Source organism: Mesoplodon bidens, assembly GCF_964165515.1.
Source record: "Mesoplodon bidens genome assembly, chromosome: 13".
Classification (NCBI taxonomy): domain Eukaryota; kingdom Metazoa; phylum Chordata; class Mammalia; order Artiodactyla; family Ziphiidae; genus Mesoplodon; species Mesoplodon bidens.
In genome coordinates, this window is record NC_138169.1 from 63,121,400 (window position 1) to 63,142,549 (window position 21,150).

The 21,150-nt window shown below is 42.2% G+C and overlaps 1 protein-coding gene across 3 annotated transcripts in view; it reads right to left on the bottom strand.

The window, feature by feature from the left end:
- Positions 1–21,150, bottom strand: part of LOXHD1 (lipoxygenase homology PLAT domains 1) — a gene marked incomplete at both ends in the record, with an annotated part of 203,543 nt that overhangs the window by 142,751 nt on the left and 39,642 nt on the right. For all 3 annotated transcript variants that reach the window (XM_081252599.1, XM_081252598.1, XM_081252597.1), the window contains 3 exons: positions 6,421–6,671; positions 9,052–9,175; positions 18,092–18,240. In XM_081252599.1, coding sequence (XP_081108725.1) covers positions 6,421–6,671; positions 9,052–9,175; positions 18,092–18,240 — 524 coding nt within the window. The remainder of the gene's footprint in view (positions 1–6,420; positions 6,672–9,051; positions 9,176–18,091; positions 18,241–21,150) is intronic.

Genomic DNA, 21,150 nt, shown 5'->3' on the forward strand with positions numbered 1-21,150 from the left:
GGCTGGGTGTCAGGCCTGTGCCGCTGAGGTGGGAGAGCCAAGTTCAGGAAATTGGACCACCAGAGACCTCCCGGCCCCACGTAATATCAATTGGCGAGAGTTCACCCAGAGATCACCATCTCAACGCGAAGACCCAGCTCCACTCAATGACCAGCAAGCTCCAGTGCTGGGCACCCCATGCCAAACAACTAGAAAGACAGGAACACAACCCCACCCATTAGTAGAGAGGCTGCCTGAAATCATAGTAAGGCCACAGACATCCCAAAACACACCACTGGACATGGTCCTGCCCACTAGAAAGACAAGATCCAGCCTCATCCACCAGAACACAGGCAACCAGTCCCCTCCACAAGGAAGCCTACACAACCCACTGAACCAACCTTACCCACTGGGGGCAGACACAAGAAACAACAGGAACTACGAACTTGCAGGCTGCAAAAAGGAGACCCCAAACACAGTAAGTTAAGCAAAATGAGAAGACAGAGAAATACCCAGCAGGTGAAGGAGCAAGGTAAAAACCCACCAGGCCAAACAAATGAAGAAGAAATAGGCAGTCTACCTGAAAAGGAATTCAGAGTAATGATAGTAAAGATGATCCAAAATCCTGGAAATAGAATGGAGAAAATATAAGAAACTTTTAACAAGGACCTAGAAGAGCTAAAGAGCAAACAAACAAAGAGGAACAACACAATAAATGAAATTAAAAATTCTCTAGAAGAAATCAATAGCAGAATAACTGAGGCAGAAGAACGGATAGGTGACCTAGAAGATAAAATAGTGGAAATAACTACTGCAGAGCAGAATAAAGAAAAAAGAATGAAAAGAATTGAGGACAGTCTCAGAGATCTGGGACAACATTAAATAGGAGTCCCAGAAGAAGAAGAGAAAGAGAAAGGGACTTGGGAAATGTTTGAAGAGATTATAGTTGAAAACTTCCTTAATATGGGAAAGGAAATAGTTAATCAAGTCCAGGAAGTGCAGAGAGTCCCATACAGGATAAATCCAAGAAGAAACATGCCAAGAAACATATTAATCAAACTATCAAAAATTAAATACAAAGAAAAAATATTAAAAGCAGCAAGGGGAAAACAACAAATAACATACAAGGGAATCCCCATAAGGTTAACAGCTGATCTTTCAGCAGAAACTCTACAAGCCAGAAGTGAGTGGCAGGACATACTTAAAGTGATGAAAGGGAAAAACTTACAACCAAGATTACTCTACCCAGCAAGGATCTCATTCAGATTCAACGGAGAAATTTAAACTTTTACAGACAAGAAAAAGTTAAGAGAATTCAGCACCACCAAACCAGGTTTACGACAAATGCTAAAGGAACTTCTCTTGGCAGGAAACAGAAGAGAAGGAAAAGACATACAATAACAAACCCCAAACAATTAAGAAAATGGTAATAGGAACATACATATCGATAACTACCTTAAATGTAAATGGATTAAATGCTCCAACCAAAAGACATAGACTGGCTGAATGGATACAAAAACAGGACCTGTATATATGCTGTCTACAAGAGACCGACTTCAGACATAGGGACACATACAGACTGCAAGTGAGGGGATGGAAAAACGTATTCCATGCAAATGGAAATCAAAAGAAAACTATAGTAGTAATTCTCATATCAGACAAAATAGACTTTAAAATAAAGACTATTACAAGAGACAAAGAAGGACACTACATAATGATCAAGGGATTAATCCAAGAAGAAGATATAGGAATTGTAAATATTTATGCACCCAACGTAGGAGTACCTCAATACAAAAGGCAAATGCTAACAGCCATAAAAGGGGAAATTGACAGTAACATAATCATAGTAGGGGACTTTAATAACACCCCACTTTCACCAATGGACAGATCATCAAAAATGAAAATAAATAAGGAAACACAAGCTTTAAATGACACATTAAACAAGATGGACTTAACTGATATTTTTAGGACATTCCATCCAAAAACAACAGAATACACTTTCTTCTCAAGTGCGCATGGAACATTCTCCAGGATAAATCACATCTTGGGTCACAAATCAAGCCTCAGTAAATTTAAGAAAATTGAAATCATATCAAGCATCTTTTCTGACCACAACGCTATGGGATTAGAAATGAATTAAAGGGAAAAAAATGTAAAAAACACAAACACATGGAGGCTAAACAATATGTTACTAAATAACCAAGAGATCACTGAAGAAATCAAAGAGGAAATCAAAAACTACCTAGAGGCAAATGACAATGAAAACACGACGATCCAAAACCTATGGGATGCAGCAAAAGCATTTCTTTTTTTTTTATTTCTATTTTTTTATTAGTTTCTGCTTTATAACAAAGTGAATCAGTCATACATATACATCTGTTCCCATATCCCAAAAGCATTTCTAAGAGGGCAGTTTATAGCTATACAAGCCTACCTCAAGAAACAAGAAAAATCTCAACTAAACAATCTAAACTTACACCTAAAGGAACTAGAGAAAGAAGAACAAACAAAACCCAAAGTTAGCAGAAGGAAAGAAATCATAAAGATCAGAGCAGAAATAAATGAAGTAGAAACAAAAAAAGCAATAGCAAAGATCAATAAAGCTAAAAGGTGGTTCTTTGTGAAGATAAGAAAACTTGATAAACCATTAGCCAGACTCATCAAGAAAAAGAGGGAGAGGACTCAAATCAGTAAAATCAGAAATGAAAAAGGAGAAGTTACAACAGACACCACAGAAATACAAAGCATCCTAAGAGACTACCATAAGCACCTCTATGCCAATAAAATGGACAACCTGGAAGAAATGGACAAATTCTTAGGAAAGTATAACCTTCCAAGACTGAACCAGGAAGAAACAGAAAATATGAACAAACAAATAACAAGTAATGAAATTGAAACTGTGATTTAAAATCTTCCAACAAAGAAAAGTCCAGGACCAGATGGCTTCACAGGTGAATTCTATCAAATATTTACACAAGAGTTAACACCCATCCTTCTCAAACTCTTCCAAAAAATTGCAGAGGAAGGAACACTCCCAAACTCATTCTATCAGGCCACCATCACCCTGATACCAAAACCAGACAAAGATACTAAAAAAAAAGAAAATTACAGACCAATATCACTGATGAATATAGATGCAAAAATCCTCAACAAAATACTAGCAAACAGAATCCAACAACACATTAAAAGGATCATACACCATGACCAAGTGGGATTTATCCCAGGGATACATGGATTCTTCAATATATGCAAATCAATCAATGTGATACACCATATTAACAAACTGAAAAATAAAAACCATATGATCATCTCAATAGATGCAGAAAAAGCTTTTGAGGGCTTCCCTGGTGGCGCAGTGGTTGAGAGTCCGCCTGCCGATGCAGGGGACACGGGTTCGTGCCCCGGACCGGGAGGATCCCTCATGCCGCGGAGCGGCTGGGCCCATGAGCCATGGCCGCTGAGCCTGTGCATCCGGAACCTGTGCTCCACAACGGGAGAGGCCACAACAGTGAGAGGCCTGTGTACCGCAAAAAAAAAAAGAAAAGAAAAGAAAAGAAAAAGCTTTTGACAAAATTCAACACCCATTTATGTTAAAAACTCTCCAGAAAGTGGGCATACAGGGAACCTACCTCAACATAATAAAGGCCATATACGACAAACCCACAGCAAACATCATTCTCAATGGTGAAAAACTGAAAGCATTTCCTCTAAGATCAGGAATGAGACAAGGATGTCCACTCTCACCACTATTATTCAACATAGTTTTGGAAGTCCTAGCCACATCAATCAAAGAAGAAAAGAAATAAAATGAATACAAATTGGAAAAGAAGAAGTAAAACTGTTTGCAGATGACATGATACTATACATAGAGAATCCTAAAAAAGCCTCCAGAAAACTACTAGAGCTAATCAATGAATTTGGTAAAGTTGCAGGATAGAAAATTAATTCACAGAAATCTCTTGCATTCCTATACACTAATGATGAAAATCTGAAGGAGAAATTATGGAAACACTCCCATTTACCATTGCAACAAAAAGAATAAAATACCTAGGAATAAACCCACCTAGGGAAACAGAAACCTGTATGCAGAAAACTATAAGACACTGATGAAAGAAATTAAAGATGATACCAACAGATGGAGAGATATACCACATTCTTGGATTGGAAGAATCAATATAGTGAAAATGACTATACTACCCAAAGCAATCTACAGATTCAATGTAATCCCTGTCAAATTACCAATGGCATTTTTTATGGAACTAGAACAAATTATCTTCAAATTTGTATGGAGACACAAAAGACCCCAAATAGCCAAAGCAGTCTTGAGGGAAAAAAACGGAGCTGGAGGAATCAGACTCCCTGACTTCAGACTATACTACAAAGCTACAGTAATCAAGACAACATGGTATTGGCACAAAAGCAGAAACATAGATCAATGGAACAAGATAGACAGCTCGGAGATAAACCCATGCACCTAGGGTCAACTAATCTATGAGAAAGGAGGCAAAGATATACAATGGAGAAAAGACAGTCTCTTCAATCAGTGGTGCTGGGAATACTGGACAGCTACATGGAAAAGAATGAAATTAGAACACTCTCTAACACCACACACAAAAATAAACTCAAAATGGATTCAAGACCTAAATGTAAGATGGGACACTGTAAAACTCTTAGAGGAAAACATAGGAAGAACACTCTTTGACATAAATCACAGCAAGATGTTTTTTTCATCCACCTCCTACAGTAATGGAAATAAAAACATAAATAAACAAATGGGACCTAATGAAACTTCAAAGCTTTTACACAGCAATGGAAACCATAAACAAGATGAAAAGACAACCCTCAGAATGGGAGAAAATATTTGCAAACAAATCAACAGACAAAGGATTAATCCTCAAAATATATAAACAGCTCATGCAGCTCAATATTAAAGAAACAAACAACCCAATCTAAAAATGGGCAGAAGACCTAAATAGACATTTCTCCAAAGAAGACATACAGATGGCCAAGAACCACATGAAAAGCTGCTCAACATCACTAATTGTTAGAGAAATGCAAATCAAAACTACAATGAGGTATCACCTCACACCAGTTAGAACAGCCATCATCAGAAAATCTACAAACAACAAATGCTGGAGAGGGTGTGGAGAAAAGGGTACCCTCTTGCACTGTTGGTGGGAATGTAAATTGATACAGCCACTATGGAGAACAGTATGGAGGTTCCTTAAAAAACTAAAAATAGAATTACCATATGATCCAGCAATCCCACTACTGGGCATATATCCCAAGAAAACCATAATTCAAAAAGACACACGCACCCCAATGTTCGTTGCAGCACTATTTACCATAGCCAGGTCATGGAAGCAACCTAAATGCCCATCGACAGATGAATGGATAAAGAAGATGCGGTACATATATACAATGGAATATTACTCAGCCATAAAAAGGAAGGAAATTGAGTAATTTGTTGAGACGTGGATGGATCTAGAGACTGTCATACATAGTGAAGTCAGTCAGAAAGAGAAAAACAAATATCGTTTATTAACGCATGTATGTGGAACCTAGAAAAATGGTACAGATGAACCGGTTTGCAGGGCAGGAGTTGAGACCCAGATGCAGAGAACAAACGTATGAACACCAAGGGGGGAAAACTGCGGTGGAGTGGGGATGGTGGTATGCTGAATTGGGCGATTGGGATTGACATGTATACACTGATGTGTATAAAATTGATGACTAATAAGAACCTGCAGTATAAAAAACAAACAAACAAACAAACAAAAGCAACTCATACTAAACTTTCTTTGGGTTATTTGTATGGAAATATATTAATATAAATGTTTCAGACGTTACATGAAATTTCTAAAAATCTTATATGTTCTGGTATAATGTTATAAGTCATTATTCTAGTTATTACTTTAAAATGTATATCTCAGAAATAACTAAATTTCCTTGTCAATTGCATTATTATGAACTTTCATCAAATCTTTAACCGTGGTCATTTTTAAGTCTTTTGTCATTTACAGACAGTTCTGGGTGTACTCTGATGCTTTCACAAAAATGTTCCTATAGACGGGTTTCATCTTTAAGGAATTCATGGAAAAGACTCTGACAAGTGCAGGTTTCTGGTAACTGACAATACTGCTGAGTTGAATGAATAAGCATTTTCAGAACTCTAATGGAAAACTGATGAATTCATAAAAGTGCTAACAAAAGATCAAGATGAAAAAAATTAATTACATGGGACTGAGTGAACTGATGAGGATGGTTATAATTTTTGTGACTTTCTGTTTGAATAAAAAAAAAATGGCCCCATGAGAGGGATTTCTCAGTACTTTGTAACTGGTGCAAAGGAAGTAGAACGTAGGATTCAGATTAGAGTTTGTATTTGCAAGTTAAAGAGAAGGGTTGAATCAGGGCAGGGTCCTCCCCAGCCTCCCTTACCTTCTCACAGTACCAGCCTCTATTGACTCCCACATTGCCATGTCCGATGGAGACCCGGCTCAATGGGCTGAGGAGGACAGCCAGCTCGATGTTGAAGATGTCTGTGCGGCCACGGTCAAACACACCGCCCTCCAGGAAGATTTTCCCACTGTTCTTATTCCCTCTGGCCCCGTACATGACCAGGTAGATTTTGGATTTGGTCCCAGCACCCCGGACATCCCCAGTGAAGACGGTGACAATATATGAGATGGCTGGTATGGAAACAACAGGGGGAAGGAGAGGGTTCAGTGCAAGCTGACAACAATATCCTACCCACCTTCTCCGCCACCTGACCACACCTCCCTAAGCCCTCCCTCTGCTGTACATCCCCATCTCCCTAAGTCCTCCTCCCCCAGACGACATCCAGTGCCCCATTCCACTTCACTTTATCTTTTTTGGAGTTGGTGTGTCAGTGCATCTGAGTTTAGGAACAAACTGCAGGTTACAGGAAGCTGCCAGCCCCCATTACAGGAAACTAACAAAGAGAAGGAAGAGCTTGGGTTGGTTAAGAATAGTACTTATTATTAATGCTAATTACCATGTGCATATTACTAATAGCTGCCAGATGAATTCTATTATGTCTCATTTAATTATAATAGTCAACTCGATTAAGAGAGATTTATATTCAGGACTCTCTGATTCATGGAGCTTGCTCTTTTGCACATAACTTAAAAACATAACTCTTAATAGAGGGCACGAATGTCCTCCTTTACCACCTGAGGTGGTAGGATGCGGAAGATTGAGGGAGGGAGAGGACATTGTGGGTTGGGCCATTTGGGGTTTTGGTCAGTCAGAAGGCAATGTGAGGACATAACCTCCTCCAGCAAGAGGAGATTAAACTCTGAGATGAGACAGACTAAAGGAAAACACCAAAGACAAACATTTGAACAGGAAACTATAGGAAATTCTGCTAAGGTGTGGTCTGCCTTTTTTCACACTGTCCCAGAGTCTAAGGCAAGTGGTACTTTAAGCCTTGTTAGTCCCCCACTTCCCTTTCATCCTACCCACATCCCCTGATCTCAGAGAAATAAAATGTCTTTGGGAGATAGCACATGCAACTACATGGACGCATTATTCATTCATACATTCGCACCTTCCCTTGCTCAACAAACATTTACTGAGTGCTTACTCTATGACAGGTCTTGGGAGACTATGAAGATAAAAAGGAATAGCCACTGCCCTCAAAGTGTGTCCAGCTTTACTTCACAACACATGGACAGATGGTGTTCTCACACTAGACATACTGCCATAGCCTAGGTTGTCAGCAATTCCAGCCTCTCACTGTCATTTCTCCTCGTCTACCACTGGAAGCAAGTAATAGTTACACAGTTAAAGGGGGCGTATTAAATCTGCTCTAGTGGATGTTTTAAGTAAATAATTTGCAAACTATAGAATACAAAGTCGTGACACACCCGACAATGTGGCGCCCCTCACCCAGGCCAAGGCGCCATAATGCCATGGCTGAAAAGCACTGGAGAAGAGGGGCCTTTTGGTTTCCTAAACAATAGCCATCATGTTCCTCCCAAAATGTCTGGAGCAAGAGGAGGGAGAGATGGCCCTGTCCAGAGGGGGTAGGGGACGTTTCAGAGGAAGTGACTGGAAGCAGGAATTTGAGAAGCAGAAAGAAGAGAAATGGCACCACAGGCTGAGGAGAAAGCATATTCCGAAGAGAAAGGAAGACAAAGAGTAAGGCCAGCAGCTAAGGGGAGGGGAGAGGGAAGGCATGTGGGTGAGGTGGGGGCAACAGGGAGAGGGGGTAGGTGTGGGAAAGAGTGAAAGGTGTGCAGATCGGGGGAGGGAGAGGGAGTGTGTGTGGAAGTGGTAGTAGAAGATGTTGAAAGATGCTGCTGAAATGGTCAATTGGAGCCCAATCGTGGAGCAATTTTATCTTATACCCCAGAACTTGGACTCATTCTCTCTGCAGTGGGAGCCATGGGAGGGTCTGTCCCAGAGCATGTTCTCAGCTGTGAGCGTTCACCAACACTGATATTCTGGAACATCTATGAACTTCCATGCTGGGAGCTTCAGGTTTTCCATGGAACTCACACAGGGTAGAGATTTAGGAGGCAGACCAAATCCTGGATTTGTCACTTATCAGCTGTGTGACCTTGAACAGGTCTCTTAACTTGTGACTCAGTTTCCTCTACTATGAAATGGGAACAGTAACCATTCCCATACTACAGGGCTGTTGTGAGTATTAGAGGGGATGACATGAGTCAGGTGCCTAGAGAGAGTCTGCCATATAGGAAGCGCTCAATAGTAGGAGGAGGTAAGAGTCGGTCAACATCCTCATAAATATCCACATGTGTCAGGAGTTCACATCCTGGCTCCGTCCTGTGACGTCCTGTAACTTCTCTTGCCCTGGGAAGTCAGTGTCTGCTCAGGGGCGCCTCCTCATCACCTCTGGTATCAGCAGAGCCCCAGACTCCAGCCCGGGGGCACAGAACACTTTCAGGGGCAGGAGGAATGTTGTCTAAAGACATGGCTGCTTCCCACTTGATTGCAGGCCTCCAGACCCACAGATGAGAACACTGACCCTCAGGCAGAAAGTGAAATATTAGCCAATTGGGCCTCCCCTTTCTTCCGTTCTACCTGTGGTCTCAGCTCCTCCCACTAAGATATCCCTCTGAATTTTGCCATCGTCTTCATCCAAGGCCAGCCAGCGGTTAAGAGGGAAATCATATTTTCTTTTGTTCCCAATATCTTCAATGACAATCTGGGAAGGAGAAGAGAGGGAAGGAAGGTTAAGTGTCATTGAGGTCACACCTGGTGACTGAGTCCATTCCTCCATCACTTGAGTGAACTCCAAGTATACTTTCTCATCTTCCTCGTGGCCCAAGGAAAACTTATCACAAGGACACACCTGTTGTCAGGAAAACCTTGCAAAGCACTGAGAGTCAAACAGGGATGACTGACAATTAACTCCTTGAATTACTGAGCCTTGTTCCCTCCTCTGCTAAGGATCATTAAAAAAATGCTATGCAAGAAACTTAGCAGGATGGACCCTGTGAGACTGGGGTGCTAGAACTGGAAGCCTGGATTTACAGACAGCATCAAGACCACCATCTTCCTCACCTGCTGAAGGTTGGGATTCTGACCTTCTTGCTGAGAAGCAGAGTCCACACAAAGGGAACTACATGCCTTGAATCTGGCACACAGAATCCCAGTATCTGGTGACCAGGTTGGAAAAGGTCAGCCACTGACAGTGAAGTTAGGAGAACTGAGCATCCATGAAGCCCCCACGGGGACTCACATGTGAGCTAGGTTGGCGAGGCTGAGATAAATGTGTTTTCTAGAGCTCACCAAGGAGCTGAGGGGCCCTCCTAAAATGTCCCAGGAACATCCAACTGAAAACTCACTCTTAGATAAGTGTGATCGTCAATAATCAGACCGAGTCCTCCAGTCATAATGGGAAGGCAGATGCATCTGGTGACAGACAGGGTGAGTTGGAAAGTAAAAATATCTGCCCAGGTACTCCCAGGACTGCCTGACAGAGTGGGGCTCCGATTTTCAGTGAAAGACTCACTTCCTAAGATCAAAGTGTCTGTAGTGTGGAAATAGGGCATGTCTTGGTCTGCCTAAAGGCATCTCACCTTGTTCTAATGCAATGTTCATCAAGGAATCTTCTGGGCTGAGAGCTGAACTCCTGAGTATACCACCCAGCAGAGAGGGGTCAGTGGCCTGAGCCAGTGGCCAGGACCAGCCGTCCCACCAGGGTTCTCTCTCCAGATATATCAGCATTTAAGCTCTGGTTTATAAATCAGTCCCTTGTAAGTTTGGTTGGTGTGAGTCAGCCTTCAGAGCTTGCTGATTTTTATCGAGTGTCAGTACTTTCAGAGCTGAGTGCCTGGAGACCTCTGTGGCCTCTCCAGAAGGGGTTCTGCCTTGAAAGGAAGTCCAGCCTCTCCCAATTCACATATCTGCACACTTCTCTATGTCTTTCCTCTCCCAGGGTTGAGGCTGTGGGGAGATTGGGGAGCCAAGGATCTGGGCTCTACCTCCTGACCCCCTTTACACTGACCCTCACAGGGTTGGAAAAGCAAGGTGAAGAAAGAAAAGACTTAAGTTTATCAGATAAGCTGTCAAGTCTACTAATTGACAGATATACAGATTCACCATTTCTGTCTTTAAATGTTCTCAGACTGGTGTGCCAGCCATAATTCCAAGAGCAAATGACAAACCACCCTCACAGTTCACAAAGATGTCATCAATAAAGGGCCTTCTCCTGGCCTGATAGCTGATGGACATTCCTGGCTTGAGAAGTTCAGCTAATCTGAAAAATAGAACGTGTTGCCATTAAATAACTCTGTAGGATAAAACTAGCTTGCACAGCTGAACCACAAAGGGAAGAGAAAATATATGAATGAATATTTGAATAACCAAAAAGATTCTAAAAATTAGACATTCCGAAATACCAAATCACAAAGAAAGGCTGAGACATAAACACTTAAGCACTGATTTTAAAAGTATAAAAGTCCAGGAACAGTTCTAGAAATTTTCCAAATGAGTATTGAAATATATAAACAATTACTGATGACATCTGTTAGTCCCAAGGTCTGCAGGATGAGGCTGGAGGAAGCTGGCTCCCAGAAGGTGGAACATTTTGGAACACATCTAGTAGCAAATGGTGAGTGCTGTAGGAAGGAGCAGAGAGGTGAGATGTGGAAGGAGCCTACGTCAGCACAGGAAGATTGTCCAGGGGGACGTGGCAGAGGGCTCTCCCTAAGGCATTCTGGCCTCTGAAGATATGGGTCTTGTTGCTTGGGACCCATGACCCCTGTTGCTTAAAGGATATTAGCAAGGGCCCCTCTGGGGGAGAACAAGCAGCTTTTCCACTTGTGTTCACAAGTTGCCCAGACATCCCTGAGTTTTCATAAAGTTCCTTTTAAGAATTCAAGACAGCTCAGGAATGGTTTTTGCTAACAGAATGAAATGGTGGTGCTCCCTCCAGACCACAGTTTCACAGTCTGTTGTTCTGGCAGAGACAACTGTAAAATAAGACTGGAAAGACAGAGTGGCCTTTATCATGAATGATAGAAGCACACACCTGGAGTGTGTGTGTGGGAGACAGACAGACAGACAGAAGCAATAACCTAACGGAAGACAAGAGCTGTTATCTCCTGGAGGAATATTCTCACCTGCAGACAAGCCTATAGGCTGGGCTGACCTTCTAAGAAGCAAGAGGGAAACCAGGGGACATGAGCCCGTGGGAGGCGAGATGGCAGCCAGACAAGGGGGCCTGTCCACGGCGGAGCCCGCCCTGTCCTGCAGCAACAGGGACACAGCAGTTATGAGGTGAGACCACCGTTACAAAAAGCCAAGAAGGATAAACCAACCGCAAAAAAAGAGAAGGAAAAGATGAAGCTGCCAAACAGGGGTTCTTTCTTGTTCTCTCCAGATTGTTCACCAACACACCCAAACAGTCCAGGACATGGGGGCCTGCATTTCCTCCCACACAGGGTAAACATGTCTGTGTGAGCACATGGGGTTTGTCTTGGAGTCAATACCTTGCAGATCAGTGTAGAGAGTCAACCATGACTCACAGCAGCTCTCCCTCCTCCATATGGGAATAATTTCCACCAACTTTCCATAACCTGATTGGAGCGGAGACCCATTCTGGGCAGAAGAAGCAAACCCCACACACATAGGGCAATCTGGAGAAGCTGAAGAGTCTCCTCCTTCCCGCCCACGTGCCAAGGTGCCTGAGATGCACAGTCTGGGTGATCCACAGTGTTCCCTCTCTGTACCAGCCACGGGGTAAGACCTATTCCTGTTTCCAGTCATCCCTTTGAAAATGCATATCTGTTAGCCAGTAAAGGTGGCCCTTGCTTGACTCATAAGCAGTCATTGCCACATTCCAGGAACCACTATTGAACTGTGGTTTACATTTGGAGTCCTTAGATTATAGGGCAAGGGACAGATAGGTTTTGACACAGGAGAAGATAAAAGAGGAAGACTTTGGAGTTTACGAACCTACTTGGAAAAAAATCTTGGCATCCAGGGCTTGGCAGGGGAGACCTGGTGTCATGGAAGAACAAGGGAATGTTCTGTGGGGGGAACAAAGCTCCGCAAAGGAAGGGGGGTCGGTGTCCTCCTCCTTCCCCACACGCTCTGCACCTCGCTCATCACACTGCAATACTGTGTCAATTACTGGGTAACATACCACAAATGTGAGTAACAGTAAATGACAGCATTTGAATGGTGACATCCCCAGTGCTTGCTCTCGCCCTTTCCTCTACACTTCAGCCCTCCCCTCTGAGCCCGCCCACACACCCACTCCTTCATTACTGCCTCGGCTGCCTCATTCAATAAAGACCTCTGATGGCTTATTCTGATCAGCGCCTGCGGTGGTCCTGCCCTCACCTTCTCCCTGACATTATTTCTCAGTTCTCTGAGCCCTGTGCCCTGGTCCAGTTATTTAGTATCCCTGTGCCACCTCCCAGCTGCCCCTCATCTGTCATCCCCTCTGCCCAAAGGAGTCCTCCTCCTGGCAAAGCCCTGCCCATCTTCATGGCCCAGGTCCAACGGACCCTCCCAGAAGCCTTCTGTGCTGCCCAATCAGGCACAACTCACCCAACATTTTTTTTGTACCTCACGTAAGACTCATCTCATCCTGCTTCGTATTAAAGTTGGGGTGATTCTGTTTTCTGATTTTCAAACTGGGAGATTTGGCTTGATCAACACATGTGGGATACTTAGGACAGAATGTTTGTTCACTGAAAGCTGGACTTTCCCTGAAGTTTTGGAATATAAGGTTAAAGTAAGTAACCTGCCTTACAGTAAGGAAGTATTCAGGAACTCGTCTTTCTTTTAGAAGCAGAACCATGTTCACTGCAACAGCTGCAGTTGGTAGCTCAGGGCCTAGGATATAATAATCAATCAGTAAAGGTTTGTTGAATGTTGAGTATAAATTGGTGACATGAGGCCATGTTGGGCTTCCTGAGGTCCCTGAAATCTGTTCATTAGCCTCTGTCTCCTCTTCCTGTTAGAGCCAGTGGTACTGGTTGAACTTACGTTCCCTAAGGCATGCGGCAGGCGATCCATCCAATTCTGGATTTTCTAATGCATGGCACAGTGGAGAGAGTCCAGACTCAGAGTCCAGAGGACCTGGGGTAGGTCCCAGTACTGCCACTGAAGAGCTGTGGGGCCTCAAGCAAGTCCTCTACTGAAGCAGGTGGGCCAAGGGCAAGGCCCACTGGCAGCGTAATGTTCCATCCTGTGACTCTTGCTCTTTTGTGGTGGTCATTGAGCTGAACTGATCACTTGAGTTAGTCACAATTGTTGGACTAAGCAGACATGGGGACCCAAGCCATGTGCAAAGCCTGGGGGAGGGAGGATGCCAGCCCCAGAGAGGGGATAAAGAACAGGGGGCTGAGGAACACACATGGGCAATTCACTAAGGAAGAAGAGGAGGGAGATGACTTATGAAGGGGTTAATTATATTGACTTTCAGATTTATCCCACCAAGCCCTCACACATAAATACCAAAGGAGCAGTTGTCATGTGATGTCCAAGGCAACCAACTGGTCAATTTCAACAATGGGAGCACTTGCTGTGCAAGTGTCAAATTTGGAAATGCAGACAATTTAACAGCATTTTAATTGGTGTCTCTGTGGAGGTTAGGTGAGGGGGGGCAGCATGGAGACCCAGTCAAGAGGGAAGGCAGGAGGTTAGGGCTGGCTATGCACTGTGTAGTCACAAAGTGATGAGAGGTGGCCCAGGGTTTCCTCTAGCCTCTGGTTTTCAGCTTGAGCCCACCCTGCCTGCAATCTAAAACCCCCCTTTCTCCTCTCTCATCATAATACTTCCTTCAGGAAAATATCTAGTAAATCCAGGTGTTCTGACCTGAAAAATTCTTGAATTATTTTTGTCTTATCCCCAAGGAGCATTTTGGTTTGGCTTAAGTTAAAGGAACAGACTGTTAGGAGTTCTTCAGAAGCCAGTGAACCTTTGGAGGGACACCCACCTTGGCACTCGGGGGACAGGTGGGGACCTGACAACCAGACCCTGAACTTGCCCCTACACATAATACTGGCTCCAAAGAGAATAACCAATCTCACACTGAAAGTAGCCTGCTTGGGCTTCTGGTTTAAAATAGTGTCTGACTAGCAACCAGTAAGAAGAGGAAAAGAAGAAAAGGAAGGCGGGAGAGTAGGAGGGAGGGAGGAAGGAAACATCATCCTGAAGAATCACAAGAAGAGCAGAACTCTAGAAAGGACTGGATAAAGGGTACAGAAAAAGAATTCAAGAAACGGGTATGCTTAATAGAATATAAGAAGATATGGTCTTTATGAACAGGAGTAAACATCTTTAAATAGAAAGGGCTGCAGTGAAAAGACAATAAAATGATATGAAAAGAGAGCTAGATTACATGGGAAAGGTATCCAGGAAATCAATACTATACAGCAGCAAATACATCAAAGTTCTTACAATTCTGTATGCCCTTTAACCATCTCCTAGGAATTAATTGTAGGAGATAATCATAGATGCGTATAAAGATAAGTTACAAGAATGTTTATTGCAGCACAATTTATAGTATCAATAATTTTGAGGAAAAAATTGAAATGTTCAACAAAGGGGAATTGGTTTAATAATTCATGGTATATCTGGGCAATGAAATATCATAGGCATTAAAAATTACATTGTGAAATATCAATGTTATTCTATTTCAATAGCATGGGGAAACAGGCATGTTACACTTGAAAGTAAAAACAAAGCAGTTTGTAAAACATCGTGCTTATTATGAACCCATTATTAAAAATGACATGTGTATTCATTCACAGAAAAATGTCTGGAGGATATGTAATTTCTGGGTGGTGAAATTATGGTGGTTCACATTATCTTATTTTTGCTTACTTGTATTTCCTAAACTTTTTACAATAAATATATATTACTTTTGTAAGAAGAAAAAAATAATTAGAAGAAACATTCAGAACTAAAATGCATATTAATAGGAGAAAGAAATGCAACTGGTAATGTGAGAAAGCAAATCAATAATGAGGTGGAGGAGAATTTTTGACAAGTTGTTATGGAATGCAAAGAAAATAGAGATGAAAGGAATAAAAGGGAAGCTGAGATCTTTGGAAGACAGAGGGCGGAGATCCAATAAATGGATAACTGGTGCTCCGGAAGAAGAGACCCGATAAAAGCCATTCAAGCAAGAATCTAGTATATAATAGGAAATCTTTTTTCTGAGCTATAAACAAACAAATAATCCTAGGCATCATGGAAAAGATTCATCTTGTTCCAGAGAAGTTAAAAACAAGGGAGGGAAGGAAGGAAGGAAAGAAGGAAGGAAGGAAGGAAGGAAGGAAAGGAGGGAGGGAGGGAGGAAGGGTGGAAATGGGAGAGGAGGGGAGAGGAGGGGAGATGAATGAACTAACAAAGGCCGTACTCCTAGACATTATCTGGCAAGACTTAAATTAAAAAGAAAAAGAAAAAAATCCTATAAGCATCCTGGCTGAAAAACAAAAAATCACAAAACAGTTTGTCCAGAAAGAAATAAAAGTCTGCTTGGCTTCGATGTCAAATTTCAGAAGGCAACAGAACAAAATTTATAATGTTTTAAAGGAAAAAAGTGTTCTCACCCATATATTTCACATCTTGCCAAGCTGCCCTGTCCTTTGAGCATGAAGATGACAAAAGGACCTGTTTCGGTGTGCAAACCTGCCTCCTTCACATAGCTTCCGAGAGCATAGGGGGTGAGGGCCCAGGTGATCAAGAAGGAAGCTGCCTTCACAAAGTACAGCGGCAGTGACTACGTCAAGGCCTCCCTCAGGCCCTTGGGTGCCCTGTGCAGCTCCTTCCACTACACCTGTGTTTTCATTCAGTCTTCCCTCCCAGGATGAAGGAACTGGGCTGCAAGGTACCTGCTCTGTGCCCCATCCTGGCTGAGGTCCTAAAACACACCTGCCTCCTCTCCCTTGTCTGCCCTGAAGACACACCTCTGCCCGCGCATTGGCTCTTTGGGATCTGGACTCCTGCCTCATTTCTTCTCCAATCCAAGCAGCAGTTCCACCTAGCCTCCTGGAACCCTGTTCAGAATTAGGCTGGCTGTTCTTAGGGCCAGGTCAGCCCCTTCTTTCCAAAGGAAACTTGGCCATTCCTTGCTTCACTGATTCAGCACCTTGTCCCATGCCAAGAGCTGGGAGGTGCCCTCAAGGAACTTTGAGGCTAGTTATGGTGAGACGTGTGGCAGACACTCAAGGATGCTTACTCAACACCCTTTCCCATCACCTTCTTAGCGTATTTCTACTATGAGGGCTGGAAAGCCTACTTGAAGTCCCAGTTTCCAACGTAGCTAGGGTGGCCACGTGACACAGGCAAAAGTTCCAAGGAGAGTTTTGTTTCTCTCAAAATAAAGCAAGAATTGCCAGAAAAATGTCTTTCCCCTTTGGTCTTCTCTTTTCTTCCTGCCTCGAACACAGATAAGATGCAGAGAGCTTCAGCAGCACCACGTGATCATGAGACAACAAGCTGGAGGATGAAAGCCACAGTGCTGAGGATGGTGACACAGCGAGAGACCAGGTGTCTCAGAAAGCAGCTGCACCAGCCCTGAGCTGACCGTATCTGTATCTCATGTGAGATGAGAAAAATAAGCCCCTGATTGGTTAACATTGCACTTCAATTTCCTAATACTTGCAGCCAAATATGTTCCTAACTGACACAAGATGATAAATTAAGGAATAACAAAACCTCAACTATCAGACAGCTTCATTCTAAATAGTCAAATTATTATAATCCGAGGGTTTTCTGTTTTTAGGCCATAAGACCTTTTCAAAATATTTTCCAATATATGTTACACATCAGTCTTTTCCTATCATTCCGTGATGAGCTGAAATATATGGAGAGCTCGTGACTAAGGAAAATACATAGTCCATTTTCTAAATGACCTCAGTTCCATAATTTTTCAATATTCTTTTGGCTTTTTATATCTTCTTTGACTCCCCATTAAGTTCTCAATAACCCTACCAATTACAGTGTCTCTTTTTCCTTCTAATTTTCTGCTATAGGTTTAAAATTACAGGCAGCAAGTTTGCTAGAAGTGATTATAAGCAAGCACTGAGTGAGAATCTGAGGGGTCTTGCCTTCAAAATCAGGGCAGGGCAAGGTCAATGCCAGGGACATGAGCTCTCCTCATGAACTTTGAGCCAGATATGTCTTAGCTTCTCAGAAGCCTTTTTGCTTTCTTCTTGATTCTTCACTTTTTGTCCTGGGTAGGTGAAATTATGAGGACCTGAGGTCCAGAAGTTTGAGGTACAAAGCAACAGGCCAAGATAAGTCACAATGTAGCTTATGATTAAGGTGAAATGAATGCTACAAGCTGGCGGGGTTATAGACATACATGGGAGGGAGAGGTTCTGGTGGCCAGAGGGGAAGCACTTCATGGCAGAGCCCTGAAGGATGATCAGACCCTGGCTGGGTTCAGATGACAGAAGTGGTCCTTCTAGGAAGGTGATAACACAGGCAAAGCCTTGGAGGCTACTGGGAGGGCAGCATGGTTGGCCAGTGGACTTAGGCAGAAGAGTGGAGACAGATCTAAAGAGGAAAGTTAGGGCTGAAATATAACTTCTGAAGAGCCAGAATTCCTGCCTCCCAGGCCAAGGGACCACGGACAGTCAGCTGAACCCACCTTGGACAGGAACCAGCCTGCAGAGCCCCCCTTGTTATTGTGGCCGACATTGATCTTCATGAGCTGCCCCAGATCCGGGGCGTCCACTGTGAACTTGTCTTCCGCTCCCTTTTCAAAGTTGTTCTTTTCATTCTCCAGCCTACGCTCACCTGTATGCACAGACACATGAGAAAGTTACAAAGGAGGCCAGAGGAGGAGAGGGAAACAGCTCCAGACTTTAATGGGCTGCCCACTGAAGGATGGTTTCAAAAGTCACCACGGTGGGAGGTGGTGGGTGGTGACAGGCGGTATGTGGACACTCTCTGTACTTCCACTCGATTTTGCAGTGAACCTAAAACTGCTCTAAAAAATAAAGTTTATTAATTTAAGAAAAATGGGTAGCTTCACCCCGAGATCTACAGGCTCCTTAAATCCCTCCAGCCACCAGTCAAGGCCGAGGCTTGCCTTGTGTGTGGCTTGTGCCCAGGACCCACAACTGGGCTTCTGATTTCTGCCTTAGCCCAGAGTCCCCACCCTAGTAAACTGATTTGCAGCCCCATCCCTGGACCTGAGGCCCTGCCTTGTTTACCGGCTGCTGGTCCTGAACTAGGAGCACAACCATGGTCGTTGGTCTACGGGATGTGGCTGGGACCCTGACATCAGCCAGCAGGCTTCCTTAGGCCTGACTCCTCTGGAAAACAGCGATGATAACTATCATCAGACACTGCTGGGTGTTTAACACGGTTTCTTCCCTCTCTTATTCCACGGCACAATCTAGGAGGGAAGTATTATCAACTCTGTTTTGCAGATGAAGAAACTGAGACTTGGAGAAGTTAAACAACTGGCCAAAAGTCACACAGGTATTGAGCACACAGTTAGGACTTGATCTAACCTGTTCCTTCTACTTTGCAGTTTTCCATTATTACCCTCCGAGGTCTACCAGTCATATTAACCCTTACAACCCCACCTAAGCACCAGCCTTTTGCTTATGCCATTCTGTTTTCTTTCTTTTCCAAAATTTGATTCTTTAAATTTTTCTAAATTTTATATTGCCACAACTCAAACATATAGATAATAATAATAGTTATCCATGTACCCACCACCCAGATGTAAGAGGTATAACAGATATTAACATTTTGTGTAATTAACTTAGGCCTTTCTCTTTTTTAAAGGAAATTAAACATGTCATGTAGGTCTAAAGTCTCATGGTCCATCCCTTCCCCCACCACACCCTCCCACAAACAAACACTATAGTCAACTGGCATCCATTGTTCCCATGAATTTTTGCTTGCACATGTATGTATCCATAAAGAAAGTATATTATTTTTACATGTTGTAGAATTTTACATGAATAACATCATAGTGCACATCGCTCTGTCTTATAAGATCCTTGTCTGTACAATAGGGATGATAAGGGCTCCACCTCATTGGGGCTGCTGTGAGAATTAACTGAATGGACGTGTGCAAAGCCCTTAGGGCAGCGCCTGGAGATGGTAGGTGCTGCATAAGGGACGGGGCCGTTGCTATTGCTCCTGTTACCATCGTCCTATCATCACACACCCTTGTGCAACTTACTTTTTTTTAAGTTAATATCATGCTTTTGAGATTATTCTGTTGATGCTAGTAACAGAATTCATCCAACTTCTGTATAATAGTCACTGAATGAAGAAAACACTATTATGTGTGCATTCTTTCACCAATGTACATTTGATTGTTTCCAGTTGATTGTTATTGTAAATAGCACTGAATTGGACTCTCTTGTACTTACCTTCTGCTGCCCATTTGTAAGAACTGATCTGAATAGACACCTATAGAGTTGCTGGGTCCTGAGGTGTATTCATCTTCAATGTATTAGGTATTGCAAAATTACCTTCCAAAATGGCTGTACTACATCAATTACCACCAGCAGTGCATGAGGGTTCCCATTCCCCATAATCACTATTAACACATATATTTAAAATTTTGTTTCAGTGTGTGTACAATGGCGTCTAATTATGGTTTTAATTTGCATTCCCTTGATTATTTGAAAAGGTTAAAAGATTATTTGGAAAGACATTGATATATATATTCAATACATACACTTGAGAGGTTGGTTCATATATATATTGGCCATTTAGACCTTGCTCTTCCATAATTTTCCTGTTCATGTACTTTATCATATTTTTCTATTGTCTTTCCTTTGCCTATGGCTTTTAGCATATAGACATTTTTCTTGTTTTAATGGATTTTATCAATATTTCCCTTTGTTGTTTGTGCTTTTAATGAATTGTTCAAGAAGCTCCATCCTAAATTGAGATTTTTAAAAAGACACTCAGTTTCTTCTAAAAATTTCATAGTTTGCTTTTTCACATTTAAGTCTCTAGGCCATTTGGAACCTATTTTTGTGTATGATGGAAGGTAAAAAGATCTACTTTTATCTTTTCTCATATGGTTAGACAATTGTTTAAACATCAGTAATTGAATATTTCATCCTCTTCCCTCTGATTTATACCACTTTCTGTGTGTTTCTAGACTCTTTGTTCTATTCGTTTATTTGTTTATCCTTCTATCCATATCTCACTGTTTTAGTTTTTAGAGATCTAAATGTTTTAATATTTGGCAGGGTAAATATCCTCATATTATTAGTATTGTCAATATTATTTTCATTATTCAACGTTATCTTGGCAATACTTAGCCCTTTGTGGACATGAATTTTAATAGCAGGTTAAGCTGTGGGATATTGCATTTGGGAATTTGACAGAAATTGCATTGCATTTATAGAATAATCTGAGAAATTTGGATATCTTACTGAACTTAAGTCTTTTCTCATCCATGAACATAATATATTTTTCCATATATTTAGTTATTCTTGTGTATCCTTAAGTAGAAATCTTTATTTTTTTCCAGAATGTGCTTTTGCTAGTTTTTCTTAGATATGTAATTGCTATTGTAAATCATATATTTTTAAATTAAATATTTGCTTGCTGTTTATGTTAATATTTGTGTATTAATCTTGTATCCAACACCTTTATTAAACTTTCTCATTGGTTCTAATGATTTTTAAGTTCTAATGATTTTATAGATGGTCATTAGTTTTTATG